Source organism: Staurois parvus, unplaced genomic scaffold (assembly GCF_062004578.1).
Source record: "Staurois parvus isolate SC_StPar_1 unplaced genomic scaffold, SC_StPar_1.0 ptg001263l, whole genome shotgun sequence".
Lineage (NCBI taxonomy): Eukaryota > Metazoa > Chordata > Amphibia > Anura > Ranidae > Staurois > Staurois parvus.
The window spans coordinates 2,888,505-2,908,076 of NW_028319059.1; the positions used below are offsets into that span (position 1 = coordinate 2,888,505).

The 19,572-nt window shown below is 42.2% G+C and overlaps 1 protein-coding gene across 8 annotated transcripts in view; it reads right to left on the reverse strand.

Moving 5' to 3' along the window:
- SORCS1 (sortilin related VPS10 domain containing receptor 1) overlaps positions 1-19,572 on the reverse strand; it is a 1,076,837-nt gene that overhangs the window by 582,385 nt on the left and 474,880 nt on the right. For all 8 annotated transcript variants that reach the window (XM_089660690.1, XM_089660686.1, XM_089660688.1 and 5 more), the window contains exon 3: positions 8,423-8,522. In XM_089660690.1, coding sequence (XP_089516816.1) covers positions 8,423-8,522 — 100 coding nt within the window. The remainder of the gene's footprint in view (positions 1-8,422; positions 8,523-19,572) is intronic.

Below are 19,572 nucleotides of genomic sequence, written 5' to 3' on the forward strand. Positions count from 1 at the left end.
TCACTATATTTGGTCTCCCCGGACCCTGCATTCACTATATCCGGACCCTGCATTCACTATATCCGGTCTCCCTGGATCCTGCATTCACTATATCTGGTCTCCCCGGACCCCGCACTCACTATATCTGGTCTCCCCGAACCCTGCATTCACTATATCCGGTTTCCCCGGACCCTGCATTCACTATATCTGGTCTCCCCAGACCCTGCATTCACTATATCTAGTCTCCCCGGACCCTGCATTCATTATATCTGGTCTCCCAAGACCATGCATTCACTATATTTGGTCTCCCCGGACCCTGCATTCACTATATCTAGTCTCCCTGGACCCTGCATTCACTATAACTGGTCTCTCACAGTACACAGAATCAGTGTCCAGCAGAGCACTAGTTAAATTTTGTAGAAGGAATTTTCATTCTCTCCTGTTTGTTCTATGAGGCTGCATAACCCCTGACCCTGTCGGACAGCACTGATTGGCCCTGTGCCAATCACATGCACTCTCCCAAGAAAAAAAACTCTCTAGCAATATACACTAAACTGATCATGTACAGCTTGCCCCCAAGGTTCTGTTCTATCAGCAGATGGATTGGGGACAGTAGAAGAAGGGAAAGATCAGAGGAGACAGGATCAAACAGACTTTTTACACAATGCAGATAATTAACCCCTTAGGTTCCACAGTGAGTATAACAAGCATGCTTTACTGCATCTACAGACTGATTTTACTGTTGAGGGTTTAGTAACGCTTTAACTGTATCACAAAATGAAAACGCTATTTAATTCATATTTACTATTCAAAGCAAACTCCTTCATCCAGCCATGTCTCCATGGATTATTTTGTTGAGAAATCACTTTGCAAAACACCCCCCCCCCCTAACATTTCTAGCTGTGGCCATCTTAAGTAAGGGCAGATGATTCATGTAACATTTACTTCCTGGAATCCATCTGCCCAGGGTTTGTGAGCTGAGAGTTTGAGTACTCCCATATGCTTCTGAAGATGTTTCCAAGGCATAGGGTTGGGAGATTCAAATGATCAGTTGAATATTTATCATGCTCCAGCCAATCCCTGGAAGGAGGCATCCAGAAGGTGGCTGTGAAGGCAATAAATGTGCAGGAGGCCTGAGCATATTGTTCCTTTATCTCAAGGGAGGGTTCTAGTTGTCTCGGGGGGGTTGTTGCCACTGGGATATAGCCAGAGAGACAAAAAGTTGTAGTCTGGGCCTGAACAGCTGCTGGACTAGTTAATTTCCCTCACTGGGGATCTACGTGTGAAGGCTGGATGGCAGACATCTACTGGGACACTGGGAGTAAACACCTTGCAGGGGACTGTTAGTTGTAGTAGTGCAAGAAGGGAAGTAAGAGTCTGAGGTTAGTATATGGACTAGCAGTGATATGCTGCTGTAGGGTCCTAGTTACCTCCAGGAAAGCTGCTTTTTGAAGATTAGGGAGAGAAGTTTGTCCTTCTACTGTAGTTACTGACTGTTTTGGAGTATCCTGTGACCCTAAATCCCCGTCCTGTTGAAGTTTTTAAGCAATAAATTCTAAAAGGACATCCTCTAAACTGAGCCTGAATTGTGACTGTGCATGAAACAGTGCTTGTGTGACAGGCAGGCTCTGTACTAGTTGGAAGAACCTAGGTACATTCTCAGCAGCTCCTTCAGGGGTGAGCGCAAATTACCGCACAGCAGAGCTTTTTTCAGCAGGAACTTGTGGCAATGCAGTCCTGGCACCTCCAGCACTGAATGGAATCTATTTTTGCATGGCAGTCTATTGTTGCTGGGAAGGTCTGTTGTTGCTGGTGGGGCATCTGTTGTTGGGGGGTCAATTGTTGCTGGAAGGGATCTACTGTTGAGGAAGGGGTTATTGTTACTGGTTGCTGGAGAGTCCATTGATGTTGGCTGCTGGGAGATCTGTTTTTGCTGCTGGGAGTCTAATGTTGCTGTGGTGGTATTTTGTTGCAGGGATCCATTGTTGCTGGGAGAATCTATTGCTGCTGGGGGAGGTCTATTGCTGCTAGCTGTGGGGGATCTATTTTACTGCTTTTCTTGTTATCATTAACCCTTTGAGGACCGTAAGATTTTGGAACGCCAAAAGAATACATTTTTTTGTTTTTAAAGTTCGTACACTTCAGTTGCTGTAACTAAGCCATTTCATGAAATAATTGGCAAAAAGCTAGATCCATTTCTTGTTTGTTGATAAGAACTAATATTTTGACTCAAACCAAAAAAAAAAAGAGTTTTAAGTTTTTAATCAGATGATACACGCAATTAAAAACATGGGACAAATACGTCCCTTGGTTCTCAAAGGGTTAACAAATTCCATACAATAATACTTCGTACCAGGGCTGGACTGGCAACTCATGGGGCCTCCGGGCAATAGGGAATCATGGGGCCCGTTTCCTTGCCAAAACTCAAAAAAGCCTTTGAAAAAGGAACCAGGGGCATCTCATGGGGCCCCCTACTGACCCCGGGCCCTCGGGCAGTGTCCGAGTTTCCAAATGGTCAGTCCGCCCCTGCTTCACACTGTATTCTCTAAAAAGAGAGTTACTGGAAGGTGGGCAGGGGGTGGAACCAAGAGACGGTGCTCAGAGTTGGGTGGGGGGTGGAGACAAGAAGGGGTTTATTTACTAAAGCTGGAGAGTCCAAAATCAGACTCCCTTCTGCATAGAAACCAATCAGCTTCTAACCTCAGCTTGTTCAATGAAGCTTTGGCAATGAAACCTGGAAGCTGATTGGTTTCTATGCAGAAGGGAGTCTGATTTTGGACTCTCCAGCTTTAGTAAATAAACCCCGAAGTGTCTCAGAAGGGGGGAGTTCCTGCACCTATTCTCTGCTACAGAGCATATAATTTTGTTTACCGCTATAGTCCAGATTTTATAATAAAAGTTCGTCAGATTTGCTTGTCTTTTCCTCAGAGAGGACATACAACATTTAGCACAGGCCATCATATGACCAAAAAACAGCCCTACACTCTAATAAATAAATAAAACCCATAATTACTGTAACAGATAATAAAACTATTGTTGCGCTTCAGAATTTAATGCTGACCTTTCATTGATAAGTTTCGAGTGGAAACACTGCCCAGTGCCAATTGGAACAACACCCCAGTGTGGCAGAATACTTTGTGTAATAACATTTGCTGAAACTCCCCAACCGCATGAACCTGATTTCCAATTCGGAATTTCACTGTCAATTGGCATTTCAAGAATTGACCTTTCACGCCCCATTTTGTTTGCCTCCGTTCTAAACGTTACTTAGTGCGCAGCATGAAAACAGGTCTCATTGTGCGTCTTCTTCCCTAAACAACGTGATTTTGCAGGCTTAGCTACTCTCATTCTCTGTAATGAGGCTGAAAATGATCATTAAGGAAAAAGAAAAAGCCTTCCAATTGTCAGAATTTCATCCAACTTCCAACAAACTATCCAAAGATATATATAAAACATCTGAGTCAGCTCAAGAACCTATTGCCTGTAAAAATGCTGCAAAAGTCTATTATCCCTGCACAACAAAATCACAAATGCCTCAACAGTCTTTGAATGGTAAAATTGAGTAGATAGCATAGCTCAAATGGACAAAGCCAGAGCAATTTCAAATGACACACGTGATCGAAAGTGACACACAGGGACACACTGGGCTCATTGTAGGCAGCAGTACCCTCAGAAGTGAGGGGCGAATACTAAATTAAATTATAGATCCCAAAGCGGGCACAACTGAACACAGCTTTACTAGCCAGTGACTAGTTTTTTTTTAATTGTTGCAGTCAACTTTTAGAAAATCCCACTATATGGTTGTTATGTGTTCCCATTCACATTGCATGCCTAAAAATATTTTAAATATTTCTCACCTTTTAGATGTTTCTCACAAGGTGTCATGGCTGACTGCAAGGTTTTTTGAACAATGTCAATGTGAGTGTGTCCTTAGTCTGTCCTCATAACATACAGACAATGCAAGAAGCCTAGCTCCTAAACCAGTGGTCTCCAAAGTGGGGCCAGATGCAGCCCTTTGCTTGCCTTTACCTGGCCCTTGGGGTACTTTTCCTTCCACTGATACAAGACACTATTCTGCCAACTGACACCAACAATGGGGCAGTATTCCTCCCAATGATACCAACAATGGGGCTCTATTCCTCAACCTAATGCCAATATATCGATGTTTACTGCCACTGATGACAGTTAAATTTTCACTCTGCTAGCAACAGTCTGGCCCCCTAAAGTTTGAAGGACAATAAACTGGCCCTTTGGTTAGAAAGTTTGGAGACCCCTGCCCTAAACCAACCTTTCTCAACCTTTTTACCCCAGAGGAACCCTTGAAATAATGTTTAGGTCTTGTGGAACCCCTGCTAAAATCAATTTCATGTTGGTCAGTGGGTAAAATGCCCCTTACATTGGTGGTTATTGGAAAGAATGCCTTTTACAACGGTGGTCATTGGGTAAAATGCCCCTTACAATGGTGGTAAGTGGGTAAAATGCCCCTTACATTGGTGGTTATTGAAAAGAATGCACCTTACATGGGTGGTCAGTGGGTAAAATGCCCCTTACATTGGTGGTTATTGAAAAGAATGCACCTTACATGGGTGGTCAGTGGGTAAAATGCCCCTTACATTGGTGGTTATTGTGAAGAATGCCCCTTACAGTAGTGGTCAGAATACTACTGATAGCTAAAGAGATCATTGGCTTCATGCAACTGGCTCTGTCAAGTTGCATTGATCTCAGAATGACCATCAGATGGGAGGTCAATCAGCCATAGCTTAAACAACTTCTGGAGGAACCCTACAAGGATCCAGAATAGAGCATCTAAAAAAGGCTGCAATATTTAAATATTTTTTTGAAGTTATGCTATGTGAATAAAGACGTAAAAAAAGGGTGTGTTACCCCAATTTGGCTGAAAAAGTGGAAATAAACTTAAAAATACTAGGTAGGATATACCTTGCTTTATAGTGCAGAAAGTAATTACCCTTTTGTAGATGTCGGTGTCATCACCGTGGCCTAGTGTGTCTAGTATTGTTAAACCTTCAGGCAGGTGTGAGAAATGTCTGTAGAAACCTTAGTGTGTGCTAAATGTGGTTCATTTTATTGGTTAAAGTAGTTCTAAAGCTTGGGTGTTTTTTTACATTAGTGCTTTCCCTGTATTCTCCCCATTAGAAAGTGGGACATGGAGAGAAGGTGATTTAGTTGTGAAGGAAACCTAGTTTGGACCTTTTTTGAAAATTAAAGAGACCCTGTATATTGTTCAGTAAGGAATGGAGCAGTAAAGGAAGCCTAGGCTGTTCACGCCAGATGAAAGTATGAGTGAACATTTTGGATGTACTGGCCTAGTGTGACACACAAGAATATGTACTTGGACCTTTGATGTGAATCCTCTATCTCTCTTTTAACCCATTAAAGAATTCTAGGTATGGATATTTTATACATAACTAGAGTACATTGGTCCAGCTTGGAGCTCCAGCTTAAAAGTACAATGTATATACCATACCTGGCCGATACCACTGGAAGCTGTAACTCACTGCAGTAGACACTGCTACTCCATTGATCTCCACTAGCTTCTTGGTCTTGGGCCGAACAGCTGCGCTGTTGGATGCTGGGCATAGGCACCGTTTAGGGACTGCTTTGCATTTTCTGCATTAATGCAAAGCATTCTCTGATTTGAAGAGGTGAAGAGGTGTGTAGTGAAGTTCCCAACAAAGCAGCACAAGAAGCACAATTGGGAGACAGTCACAATCTATACCAGCAAGCAACCAAAACAATGACCTTACTGGTAGGATCATCACGGAATTTATTAATGTATGATGCTGTATTAAATTGGACCTTCTACTTCAAAGAAAGTCTGCTTATTTAAAGTACTCTACCTCCCCCATCCTAAAATGCTGAATGAAAGTGTAAAAAAAAATTGGGGGAAGGGGTAGATATTAGTTTTATCTTTCCCTAATTTGCTCCTGCAGCACCTAGGTGAGGGTGATGTCATGCTCCTTCAACTGGGGAATGTTGAGAAGGCTAAATCTCAGGAGAAGAAAATCTGCTCTGTGCTACAGCATCTTCCTGTGAGATTTGGCTGCTCACAATCCCTAGAGATGTGGTTGGCAGGAGGATGATGTCAGCCCATGCACTAAAGAAGTCCACCAATGGTAAATAAATGACTATTTTCCCCCCCATGGTACACAACCTTGCAACCTTATGGAACATGTCACACATCCCAGGAAACCATGGGACCAATCTGAGAGCACCTTGCAATTTTGAGAACATGGGGAACTGGCTGTGAAACAGCAGGAAGTAACAGCCAGCATCCTCATCCAAGATGGCGGCAACGGGGATCCAAATCCCATCAAACAATCAGCTCCAAAGAAGACAGTGCTACATCTACAGAATTTATGGCTGCTGAATTTTATGTTTTAATAAAATGAAGTTCCCCCTTTAAGGAAGGAGGAGTTGGCTATCACTAAATAAGTAGACCTTGCCTAAAATGTAAGGTCCGCTTTAAAAGGATTAAAGGCAGCTTCTGAAATGATAAAAATATGTTGAAGCTTATATGGGTTTTGCGGTTGGTTCAGATCTACTTTATGCACTTTTATCTTTTCAAAACAGAATACATGTTTTGGATCAGTGACTTAGAAAGTATTGAAGACAGAGAAAGCCAGGCAATTAACCTTTTTCAAAAGGAGTTAAAAAATGGCAGCCTACATGATATTCTCATGGTAGGTATAATTTAAATAAACCCTGTCACATATTTAAATATTTTAAGTCATGCACATACTTATTTAGGGATGTAGTTTTTTCTAAGCTCCTTTTAGTGTAGTTGTAAATTCTGTAGTCAGAAGTGGGCTGTAGGCAGCTTATCTGTCCCTCAACAGGAGTGCTTCTAAGATTATATTTTGTTTGCCACGTGTTGTTTTTGCTTGTTCTAGTAGGGCGTGCTAGAGAGTTATCTTTCCATGTTATGGGTGTTTGATAGCCCAGCTTAACCTTTCTTAACCTCTTTAACAAAGAGGAACCCTTGGAATAAATTTCCAGGCTCAGGGAATACCTAAGCATTACTATACCTACAGCTCACAGTACATTAGCATAATTGTAACTGGGAAGAATGTTCATTACATTTGGGGCCATTCTGAATAATCCCTCTCAGATAGGTACAAAGATCATTGGTGTCAGTGGAAACTTATCTGAAAGTCAGAAATTGCTCATTGGTCAAGGAACCCCTGGCAACTTTTGGAGGAATCCTAGGGTTCCACAGAACCTTGGTTGAGAAAGGCTGGCCTAGCCAATCAGTGGGCCTAGAGAACCTGGTGAGGCATGCTGAAAACTATTAAATATTTGAGATACTTCTTGTTCTGTCTATTCCTTCCTTGCATTTGCTCTGTGAGCATGTCATTCTAGAAATTCAGTCTCTCCCATGCCATAAAAGGGAGCTGGGATCTGGTCTCCTGGGATCAAGCCCTGAAGGTGTTGCCTGCTGGAGGAAGGAGTGAAGGCTTGGAGGAAACAAGCTGCGATTGTCCTATTTTCTCAATGGATGCAAAGTGTTTTGTGATTGGGCAAGGTGGAGATTGTGAAGTCATTGCCCTTCCGCCTCCTTCACTCCGAGCATGCATTGCATTCATTGAGAAAATGGGAAGTCTTCTTTGAATGGCGATCAAGCAACCTCCTGTGTTCATAATGCAGCAGGGCAGACACTAGGCACAGGACCTGGAAGTTAGTGGAGATCTCTGGTGTAGCAGTGCCTACTGGAGTGATAGCTTCCATAGGAATGGTACATACATACGTGCAATGGTCCAAGGTGGACCAATATAACTATGTATAAATTGACATATATAAACTTCAGCTTTAACTCTCCAGCATCTACCGAATAATGAAATATTAGCTTTATGCCAAACAGTGCATATCAAATTTAAATGGAGATAGGTGAGAAACTAGAGTTATGGATTAAATGCCGCTAAATTTTGCCAAAAGCTCTTCTGCTATATTGGCAACCTGCTGAACAGTTTTTTTAAGAAACAATTCAAAGACCATTTTTAGTCCCTGTTGCCCTTAATGGACCTAGTCCTTTGGTCAGTAAGAGGACCTCTTTCCTTTAGTAAAAGAAGAGACAAAAAAAAAACATTGAGACACAGCAGAGAAGCACTGTGACCGAGGCCAAAGTAAAAAAAAAAAATGAGCAAGTATTTGTCCCATAATAACGTGTCAAAGTAAATGTGGAAACCTCCGAAAAACATGTATTTATGGCACCGCTTCCGAAATCTTAACGAGCCGTTCTATCAGCGTCGGCCAAACAGCTGCAAGGCATGCCGAGAATTGCTTCTGCTTCCATTTGTTTTCTTATATATTTCCCTGCGCCTCACAGTCATAAGGCTTGTGTCAACGGTAATAGACTGCGGGAGCAGAGAAGGTTATCCAAGCACAGTCGACCTAAAATAACGGGAAATTTAAGGGCCGGTCTTACCTTGCGCTTGTTTGTAGGGCAGACATAAAGATAACTCAGGATGGTCTTTAATCCGACTTTATCATTCAGCTTCTCGTATGTCGTCCCGTAGTCTGTAGATCTGAAATAAAACATGCAAGGAAGACCATGAGTTGGTAAATCTGCCCAGAGGTTCCACAGTGTGCTGGTCTTAAAGGAAACTTAAGACAAAAGTAAAGCTGTAAAGAAAATAGAAAATATCAGTTAGGATTTTTTATTCACTTGCGGCTGGAGGGGGAGGTAAAAAGAGGCGCTTGAATCCTGTTTTTCATCTCCACTCCCCTAAGCCTTAAAGACAGCCAATGGGGTTATACACATGCCATGACCATGATGCTTTGCTTCTTGGCCACAACAAAAATTATACCCCCTGTCATGTCCATCAGGCAGTACCACCACTGAATGTGACCCAATCAAGTGCATGGGGCCATGCCACAACTGCATTTCAACTGCATACAATGCACACAGTTGCAGCACAGGTAAGCCCTGCACCCTATGAATACGTGCTTAGCACGAAACGCGTCAGAGGGGCTACAGCTTCTGGACATCTAGCCACCGCTGGTGGCCATCCTGAATTTTTGGTCAGTATCTGTCATTTTTTACCTTTATACATCAATAAACGGTCATCAAACAATATCACACTATGTGATGTCCCTTATTGGGCTCTCTCTGTGAGCGCCATCCTCTGAAGTGCCTGCCCCTAAAGGTGACTCCGTGATGCTGTGAATGAATAACGAAAGATGAACCCCAGTATCCTGTTTTGGTCGGTGACCAGATGTTGATAGTGAATGCAGCATGTTCTGAATACAGAAAAGCCTTCACGTGCTTGATGAGACAGGAGATTTTCCTAATGCGTATTTAATACGCACTTCTGGTGAGTGCGCATTCTATTCATTATCTACCACCTCTGGATCACATATTCCCACCTTAAACAGGGACTCTACGAGATCTCCATATCACACGTCTTCTCATTTGGACGTTATATCACTTGCTTTGAATTATTAATATAATCACTACGCTATTGCATGTTGATTAATGTTCTATATATGGTATTATATGTTCATACTATTTATAGCGCTGCACCTATATTTTCTACATATTTTCCTGGAAGGTGTATTGGTTACCTTTTTTTGGTGTTCTAGCCGCTCTCTTCATATATTATTAAATGAAATATATTTTTTTCTAGGTAGCGCTTGCTAGATAACCGATTACTCAGTTGCAGCACAGTGATGCAGATTTTAGGGCTCATGTACACTGAAGCTGATAAACTCACGTTTAGAAGCTGTTCAGCGTTTTTTTCAGCAGCCCCTGAACTCTCCCTAATGTTTTCCTATGTGTCCATGTATACATCGTCATTTACAGGCATTTGTGTTTACAGTCATTTTTTTTGAAAGCAGAAAACTTGCGCTCAGCAGTCGATTTTATCAGCGTTTGAAACGCAAAATGCAGCAAATCGCAGCAAATCACATTTATAAGCATTTGCTTTTGAAATTTTTTTTTAACTCTTCCAGTTCCGAATGCTGTCCAGAGCCTTTTTTCATCCTAAAAAATGCATGCAAAATGTTTTCAAGGTACTCAGATGGACAAAACACTGAACACAGGATGTTCCTACCAAGTTCGTCACACATTGTAACGACCAATTCACACCTTAGACCTCTCCCACCCTTGGAAACAAAAGATATGTTAATGACCATTCACACCTCAAATTCCTCATGAAGACCCCCTGCCAGGTGGCCTTAATGACTCCCTCCACCAGACACCTTTCCCATCCTTGGCAACAAAAGAAATGTTAATGAGCAACTCACACCTAAGCTAATCTCAACACATACTTCTGTATCTGCTTCTACTCTCTGTATTTCTCTGAAACAGTCTGAAATAGTTAATAATTTACCATTTTTCAGTGCATTCTGGGCATTTGGGAGGTTCTCCTGTGCCTATCTTTAAAAGACGCTTCTAAACGCAAACGCACATAAATGCGCATAAACAAGTTATGCAAACATGGCTAAACAGACGTTTTTTAACCTACATTTTCCAGCAGTCAGTTTCCATCATTCATAAGCGTCCCGTGTACATGGGGCCTTAGAGTTTAACAACCTGCCTACTGAGCTAGTTCTGACAATTCTCACAAACGTGTAAAAATCAGCATTTTGTTGTTATAAAATAACTTGGAACCCCCAAACATTATATATTTTTAAGCAGAGGCCCTAGAGAATAAAATGGTGGGTGTTGCAATGTTATATGGTATTTGTGCAGCGGTCTTTCAAATGCAATTTTTGGGAAAAAATACACTTTAATACATTTTAGTGAACACAAACATTTTTGGTAAAATTAAAGCTGAGTTCCAGTGAAAATAAAAAAAATAAAAGTCAGCAGCTACAAAAACTGTAGCTACTGACTTTTAAAAAACGGACACTTACCTGACCCTTGATCCTGCAGTGTCCTCCCCGCAGCCTGTTTCACCAGCTGCCCTGTGTTCCCGGCGCCGGCATCTTCAGTGTGGGCACCCAGCTGTGACAGCTTCCGACTTCACACCTGGGTGCCCACTGCACACCCGTGAGTAGTGCTGTGCCTTGTGAATGGTCCCATAGTCTTCAGGTCACGTGTCCCAGAAGACTACAGGGAGGAAGGTGGGAGGACAACTTCCACTTCTGATCGCCTAGGCGATCTCCATTGAAGCGGGTACCTGTCAATTTTGGGTACCTGGTCCCCAAAGGTGCCAATCCTTAAAGGGGAGTGGGGGACCAATCCTTAAAGTGGAACTTCCCCTTTTGGGTGGATCTCCGCTTAAAAAGATAATTTTATGCCAAGTAAATAGATACCAAACACGCCGCATTTTAAGTTTGCATACGTCCGCGGAATAATACCAAACTACAGTACCTAATAATCTCTATAGGCGATGCTATAAAAGTCTTTACAGGTTACCAGTTTAGAGTTGCACAGGAGGTTTGGTGCTCTAATTTTTGCTACCACGCTGACATTCGCAACACGTGTGTGATTTACGTATTCACATTTGCACAAGACCATGGGGGGAGCACTTTAAATTTTTTTTTTATTAATATTTCTTTTATTAAAAACTTTTTTTACACTGTCCCTTCAATTTTTTTTCAACTTTATTGCTATCACAAGGGATGAACAACATCTCTTGTGATAGCATGAGCCATGAGAGGCCCACTTTATGGAAAGATCTGGGGTCTATTAGACCCCAGATTTCTCCTCTTGCCACCAGTACAGCTAATCAGACACAGATCAGTCTGATCAGATGCTTCACTGGCCAGTAACAGGCCAGCAAACTAAGAACTGAAACCAGAAGTGACAAAATCCTCGTCACTTCTGAATTATGATCTCACAGAGAGAGAGGAACAACAACAGTTGATCAGACTACAAGAGGCTATGCTGACATTACTCAATCATGGTCCACCACTGTCACTATCAGGAATCCGGTCCAGAGCAATGATGTGCAGCTAATGTTGGAGTGAGTGCATGTAGACAAGAAGGGGCTGAAAAGGGATGTTTGTAAACAAAACAGTCTTCCTCCCCATCAGAGATGCTCGGTAATCACCGGGTGCCAGCGGGAACCGGTGATTGACAGCCGCGGTGCGTGCCCCCAACCCTGAAATGCAAAATCACGTATATATACGTGATTTTGCGCACCCCTGCTGCCCTGTAGCAGTATATCTACTATAGGGCGGCAGGGAAGTGGTTAAAGTCATTCTAAACCTAAAATGTTTCTTTTTGTTACAGCAATAAACATGTCATATTTAACTGCTCTGTGCAGTGGTTTTGCACAGAGCAGCCCCGATCCTCTTCTTCCAGGGTCCCCCACCAATGCTCCTGGGAAATCATCTCTGCTGAGCATTCCCATAGCAAGCCACTTGCTATAGGGTACTCATGTGTGCTCGCTCCCAAGCCAACTCTGTGTGTCCACTGAAACACAGAGACCAGCTTGGTCCTGCCCCCCGCTGCCTCCTCACTGGCTATGATTGACAGCAGCAGAGGAGCCAATGGCTCCCTCTGCTGTCTCTGAGCCTATTAGGAGCGAGAGCCGAGATCGATCATGCACATCGCTGGATTGAGATTGGGCTCAGGGAGGACGGTTGGAGAGGGTGGCTGATGGGGAAGATGGAGGAGCTGCATGCAGAAGGTTTTTTACCTTAATGCAGAGAATGCATTTGGTTAAAGAACATCTACCTTTAGAAGCTCCAGTAAGTGACTCTACCTAGATTGAAATGATGTCATCAGTCAGCTGCAGGATGATCAGACCAGGGGCGGACTGACCATTTGGAAACTCGGGCACTGCCCGAGGGCCCGGGGTCAGTAGGGGGCCCCACGAGATGCCCCTGGTACCTTTTTCATAGGTTTTTTTGAGTTTGGGCAAAGACACAGGGACCCCATGATCCCCTATTGCCCAGGGGCCCCATGAGTTGTCAGTACGCCCCTGGATCAGACTGCAATTTTGTTACTTTGGAGACAAATATAAGAACTACAGGCAGAGCCCCTGCACACATGAAGCTGGTGTGGGGGTGGGGTGGGGGGGGGTCAGGGCCATCATTATAGCGACTGATGTTTCTCTTTACCATGAAAATATATTTCTGATGACAGATCTACTTTATCTATTGGTGTTGGTGTCACTTTTTCTTTCTTCAATGCTCATGTTACTCAAAGCAAACCTTCACCCCATTAAACATTTGGTTCCAGCCCTCTTTCTCTCCCTCTCCCACAGTGCTTTTGACTTTTTTGTGCCTAGGCAATAATGAAGCTGCACTCAATTCTAAGCATGCACAGATGTGCTCTGCCTGATCTCCAGGACCAGCAGACACCTTCAGCACATGTACAAATGAGCAGGATTTTCCCGCGCGCATGTGGAAAGATAGCACAGTTATGGAGGTTCCGGACCCCGGGGTTGTCTATGCATGCGCAGGGAAATTTTGCATGTCCATAGATGTGCCAAAGGTCTCTGCCAAGTCCAGAAGGTCCATCTGTGCACATAACGGAGTTTCAAAGATGGTGGCACCAGTGAGGGGGGGTGGAACAAACATTACGGGGACTGAAGTTTACCATGGAAACTATTTTTTTAATATGAGGAGCTCGGGATCACCAAGCAGCCACTTTTAAAAATACAACAATCTTTTTTGTTCCTTCAAAAGCAGGAAAATGAAACCAATTTTTTTCCACAAAGCAAATAGTCTTTAGTTCTAGCATATGGCGAACAATATTACGGCTCACCACCAGTATACTAGTTAAATAATCAGCATTATGGGCACCACAACCCAAATAGTGGGGAAACATACCTGTTGTCCAGGACCCATCCCCAGCGTGCAGTACACAATATAACAAAATACAGTATTTTCTGGCGTATAAGACTACGTTTTATACTTAAAAATATACCCCAAAAATTGGGGGTGGTCTTATACGCGGGGTATAAAATGTGAACCTTGAGTTTGTTTGGGTCAAGCTGGCTGGATGTGCAGTAATGTACATACAATATACCGTGCTGAGCCAAGCTGGCTCAAAACAAATGTCCCTATGATAGATACGGTACGTACCGGTACGTCCCTACGGTAACCAGACCACTGGATGTGTGTATGTACGGTAACTGCGGCTACATACAGTATACACTGGGCCAATCACGGCGAGCGATGTATTCTACTAATGAATTCAAAGCCTGCTCGGATTGGCTGAGTCAGAGAGGTGCGCTGATGATGTCACAACCTCAGCCAATCCGAGCAGGCTTTGTATTCATTAGTAGAATACATCGCTCGCTGTGATTGGCACAGCGTATACTGTATGTAGCCGCAGCTACCGTACATACACGCATCCAGCGGGCTGATTACCGTAGGGATGTACCGGTAAGTTTTGAAACAGCTTGGCTCAGTATACTGTATATACCGCACATCCAGCGGTCTGGTTACCGTAGAGACGTACCGGTACATTTTGAAACATCTTGGCTCAGTATACTGTATATACCGCACATCCAGCGGTCTGGTTACCGTAGAGACGTACCGGTACGTTTTGAAACCGCTTGGCTCAGTATACTGTATATATCACACATCAAGCGGGCTGACAGATTAATCTCTCATAGGGACATTTGTTTTGAGCCAGCTTGGCTCGGCGCAGTATACTGTATGTACATTACTGCACATCCAGCGCGCTGTATATATACTGTATACTGTATGTAGCCGAAGCTGCCGTATTACTGCACATCCAGCGGGCTGTATATATACTGTATACTGTATGTAGCCGAAGCTGCCGTATTACCGCACATCCAGCGGGCTGTATATATACTGTATACTGTATGTAGCCGAAGCTGCCGTATTACCGCACATCCAGCGGGCTGTATATATACTGTATACTGTATGTAGCCGAAGCTGCCATATTACCGCACATCCAGCGGGCTGTATATATACTGTATACTGTATGTAGCCGAAGCTGCCGTATTACCGCACATCCAGCGGTAACATCTGATTTGGAATTTGATCCATATGATGAATGTCTTACAAATGTATCACAAGATGTCATTCATGAACCTATGATGTCAGAGGATGAACATGAGGATTTTGAAGGATTTTAAGTACCGGTAAGTCATAACCATTTCAATTAAAAAATCTGATATTTTTAAATGGTGTTACCTTGGAAGGGGGGTAGTCTTATACGGCGAGTATAGCCCAAAACCTATGTTTTAACTGGAAAATTAGGGGGTCTTATACACCCAGTTGCCTTATACGCCGGAAAATACGGTATTTCTTTATTTAACCACTTCCCGTCCATTACTGTGTATATACATCATGAGATTGAAGTGGTTACACCAGGATCATGACTGCAGCCACAGTCTTGATCCTATTTTCTTTTATTTTCACAATTCTCCCTCCAGGACTGGAAAGAAATGGTGGTGCAGCCTTCTTCAGTCCAGGGAAATCCAACACTGCACATAAACATGAAAAGAAAGAGGGTGCAAACGCGTAGTGCATTACCATAAAACAATTTATTGACAATGAAAGACAAAGGTTTTACTCACAAACCAAGTAGGTAATTGGCATGTAAAAGAAGTAAAATGCAGCGCTGCCAAATAAAAGGTTCCAATAATGCAAGTATACAAACCAATGATGTCAATTATGCAAACAATGTGGTAAAATAAATATCAATGCAAATATAAATAAAACATGACAATAAGGTGCAATAAAGTTCTATGAAGGTGCTCCCTGTGTTTCCAGTGCATATGGTAGGAATGCGCACTAACCAGAAGCGTATTTAAAATACACAGTGTGTAAATAATCCTGAAGATCCCCCTCTTTCTGGTCAGAAAATGGACTGGAGCTGAAGAAAATGAAGAAGGAGCGCCCTCATGTGGTGAAGATGGGATCCAGAAAATCAAAGATCTCCTTCCAGTAATGTAATGGGAAAACCTTGATGGTAAACACGCTTTCCCCTTTCTAGAGCTGATTGATCCCGTCTGATTTTCTGGATCCCATCTTCACCACATGAGGGCGCTCCTTCTTCAAGATGGTGTGAGCTGCTGATGCATTTCGGAGACCCTGTCCCCTTCCTCAGAGCAAAGCCTTTGTATCCTCTTTGTTTTCATGTTTTAATGCACATTTAAACGGTGATCGCATCACACATGTGAGGTATCACCGCAAACGTCAGAGCAAAAGCAATAATTCTAGAGCCAGTTCTCCTGTGCAGCTCTACACTGGTAACCTGCAAAGGCTTCTAAAATGACGCTGATGGAGATTTTTAGGTACCATAGTTTGGTGCTGTTCCACGAGCATACGCAATTTGCAACATGACATCTTGGGTATCTACCAGGGGCGGACTGACAACTCATGGGGTACCCGAGCAATAGGAAATTATGGGACCCCTGTGTCCTTGCCAACATTGAAACAACACCAAAAAAAGCCCGTGAAAGGTATCAAGGGCATCTCATGGGGCCCCCTACTGACCCTTGGCCCTCGGTGCCCGAGTGCTCGAATGGTCAGTCCGCCCCTGGTATCTACTTACTTGGCATAAATGTTTCAAAAATATTGTGTTTAGTAATTCAGGACTGCTGCTATATAGGTATCTTATATAGTTCAATTCTTTTAAAAATATGTAATTTTTTCCCTAAGCGCTACAGCACCCCTTTTCTTTCAACATACTTACTTGGCATAACATCATCTTTTTGTTTTACCAAAAAAACGGGTATTCTATTGTGTTTGTAATCGCTAAAACTCCTTAAAGTGTATTTTTTCCTGAAAAGTTCTGTTTGCTAAACCGCTACACAAAAATCGTGCAACATAAAAAAATTGCAACAACAACTATTTATTCTCTAAGGTATCTGCTTAAAAATATATAAAAAATGTGGGAGTTCTAAATAATTTTCATAATTTTTTTTACATGTGTGAGAGAAATGTCAAAATTGACCCTTACTGTACCTAGTTAACCATTAGCCGCCCGGCCTATAGCCGTTTGGCGGCGGCAAAAATGTATTAACTTTCTAAGTGCACGCCATTTGGCGTCCTCCCGCACGTGCGCAGTTCGCGCGGTTGCAGAGCCACGCAGCGACGCGATCTGTCACCAGCCATGTACCTCGGACACGGCCGATGACAGATCTGAGTACCGGCCCCCGTTGCCGGTGCCATGTGACCTGCTGTGACCAATCACAGCAGGTCACATGACAGTTGTATACAATGGATGGCTTCATTCATGCCACCCATTGTATACTAGTGCCTAGCTGTGAATGGTCACAGCAGGTCACATGCACATGTCATGTGATTAGCTGTGGCCAAATCACAGCTAAGCACAAAAAAAAAAACAAAAAAAAAAAAACCTGAATGAATCGATGTCATTCAGGTAAATGCTTGCTTATAGCAAAGTAATTCTTTGCTATAAGCAAATTGTGTAAAAAAAAAAAAAAAAAAGAAAAATACTGATCACTTCCCCAAAGTAGTGCAATGTTACTATGGTAACATTGTACTACTTTGGTCATAGTAAAATATGAAAATAAATCTTAAAAAAAATTAAAAAAAAATGTAATAAAAAATTAAAAAAATATATATTTTTTATTTCCATACTGTCACCAGTCAGTGTCCCTGTTCACCGCCATGACAGTTATATGAAGACGCTGTACTGCACTGGTGACAGTATGTAAAAAAAAAAAAAAATTTAATTTTTTCATTTTCCGAAAAATTATGACAAAAAAAATACAACTTCAAAAAACTCGCCATTCCTCTTATGAAGTACGTTGGACTGTCTACTTTACAAAAAGGGGTCATTTGGGGGATATCTGTACTGTCCTGACATTCTTGGACCTGGAAATTAGATTGGCTGTCAGTACTTCAGGATTGATCAATATTCAGATCTATACCATAGTTTGTGAACTCTATAACTTTCCTACAAACTAAATAATACATCCTAATTTGGGTTATTTTCACCAAAGACATGTAGCAGAATACATCTCGGCCTAAATTTATGAAGAACAATTATTTATTTGTAAACTTTTATAACAGAAACAAAGAAAAACGTGTTTTTTTTTCAAAATTTGTGGGGTTTTTTTGTTAATTTAGCAAAAAATAAAAACCCCAGCGGTGATTAAATACCACCAAAAAAAAGCTCTAGTTGTGTGAAGAAAATGATAAAATTTTAGTTTGGGTACAATGTTGTATGACCGCACAATTGTCATTCAAAGTGTGAGAGCGCTGAAACGTGAAAAATGGCCTGGGCAGGAAGGTGTAAAATTGCCCGGTATTGAAATGGTTAATATGAAAATACTTCTGACGACCGGTGCACTTTATCTATAGCCTATAATGAAGTTAGTGGTTTTCTGGGGGTTTTTTTTGGCACTCATGCTACAGCATGTCTCACAATCAGTTGACATCATAAATATTTGAATGCTCCTGTGTACCATTCCGTATTAGCTAAAAAGTTGCATTTATTGCTTCAGAAGCCTCATGGATCACACATCAATTATTAAAAATAAATAAATAAAAAATTCCTTATTTGCATAATCTTATACACCGCCATCAGTTTACTCTCCCCCTCCAACCACCTTTATTTAAATATCTTTTGTCTTCCGCAGACTATTTATCATAGAAGTTAAAACTTCCATGGCAGGGGATGCATAATTTATTCCTTGAAAGAATGCAAACACAATATCCAGTCGGAGGTATTAGCCGGTAGTCCGAAAGCAAACTTTTATTATAAAATCATTAACGGCGGCTCGTTTTCTGGATCCCATCGTATATTAATGCCAAGGCAGTCTTCTACCCAGAGATCACCTTGTAGGATGGAGCTCTGGATGGAGAACGGGCTATGAAATATTAGTGAGGATGTGAGGATTTAAATTATCTCATTATAAAACACTGACAGATTTCACATGTCTTGGAACAATTAGATATTTTTTCTTTTGGCGGTAATCTTACTTGCTGGGTTTGGATATAGACACATCATTTTATTAAACCCGGTGTGGCATCTCTACTGCAACTAAACAAGTATTAGAGAAGGTATGGTCCACTAAACCCATCATAGAACAAGGAAACCTGATCTTAGTCTATTTTTTGTTTAACTTTTTTTCCTTTCATTTATCTTTATTGCTAACCCAAGGGGGCTAACCAGCCCCCTATGTTATAGCATTGGCCAGGTGAAGGGTCCTCTTTATGGAGACATCAAAGTTTGGTGCGGCGTATTTTTGAAAGAGTCTGGAACTTCTTTTTTGCATTTCTTGTGCATAGGGCAACCCACTGAAATGATAAAATGCAATGCACAGAAATGTGCCTGAGATTTATCGCACCCGTAGGTGTAAACCAAGTCTCAAAGCTGAGTACTTCTGACTCCATACACAGCATCCATACAACTGATCTCCTCCTGCTCACCATCCTGAGAGAGATAGTCCAGGAATCATGAAGGAGGAGCTAGCAGGAGGAGGGGGCACCACACAGTTTGATCAGTTGGCAATATGCTTCAGCACCATGCAGTTTGGTGTGGTGCATTTTTGGAAAAGTGTCTTGGACTTCTTTTCTTTGTTTCTTGTGCATAGGGCATCCCAATAAAATGAATAGGCTTCCCTACATGCAACTCGCTGGAGCTCGCGAAACAAGCCCAAGCTTAGTCACACCTGTAGGTGTGAACCAAAATGCAAGGCTGAGCACTTTGGCTTCATAGACAAC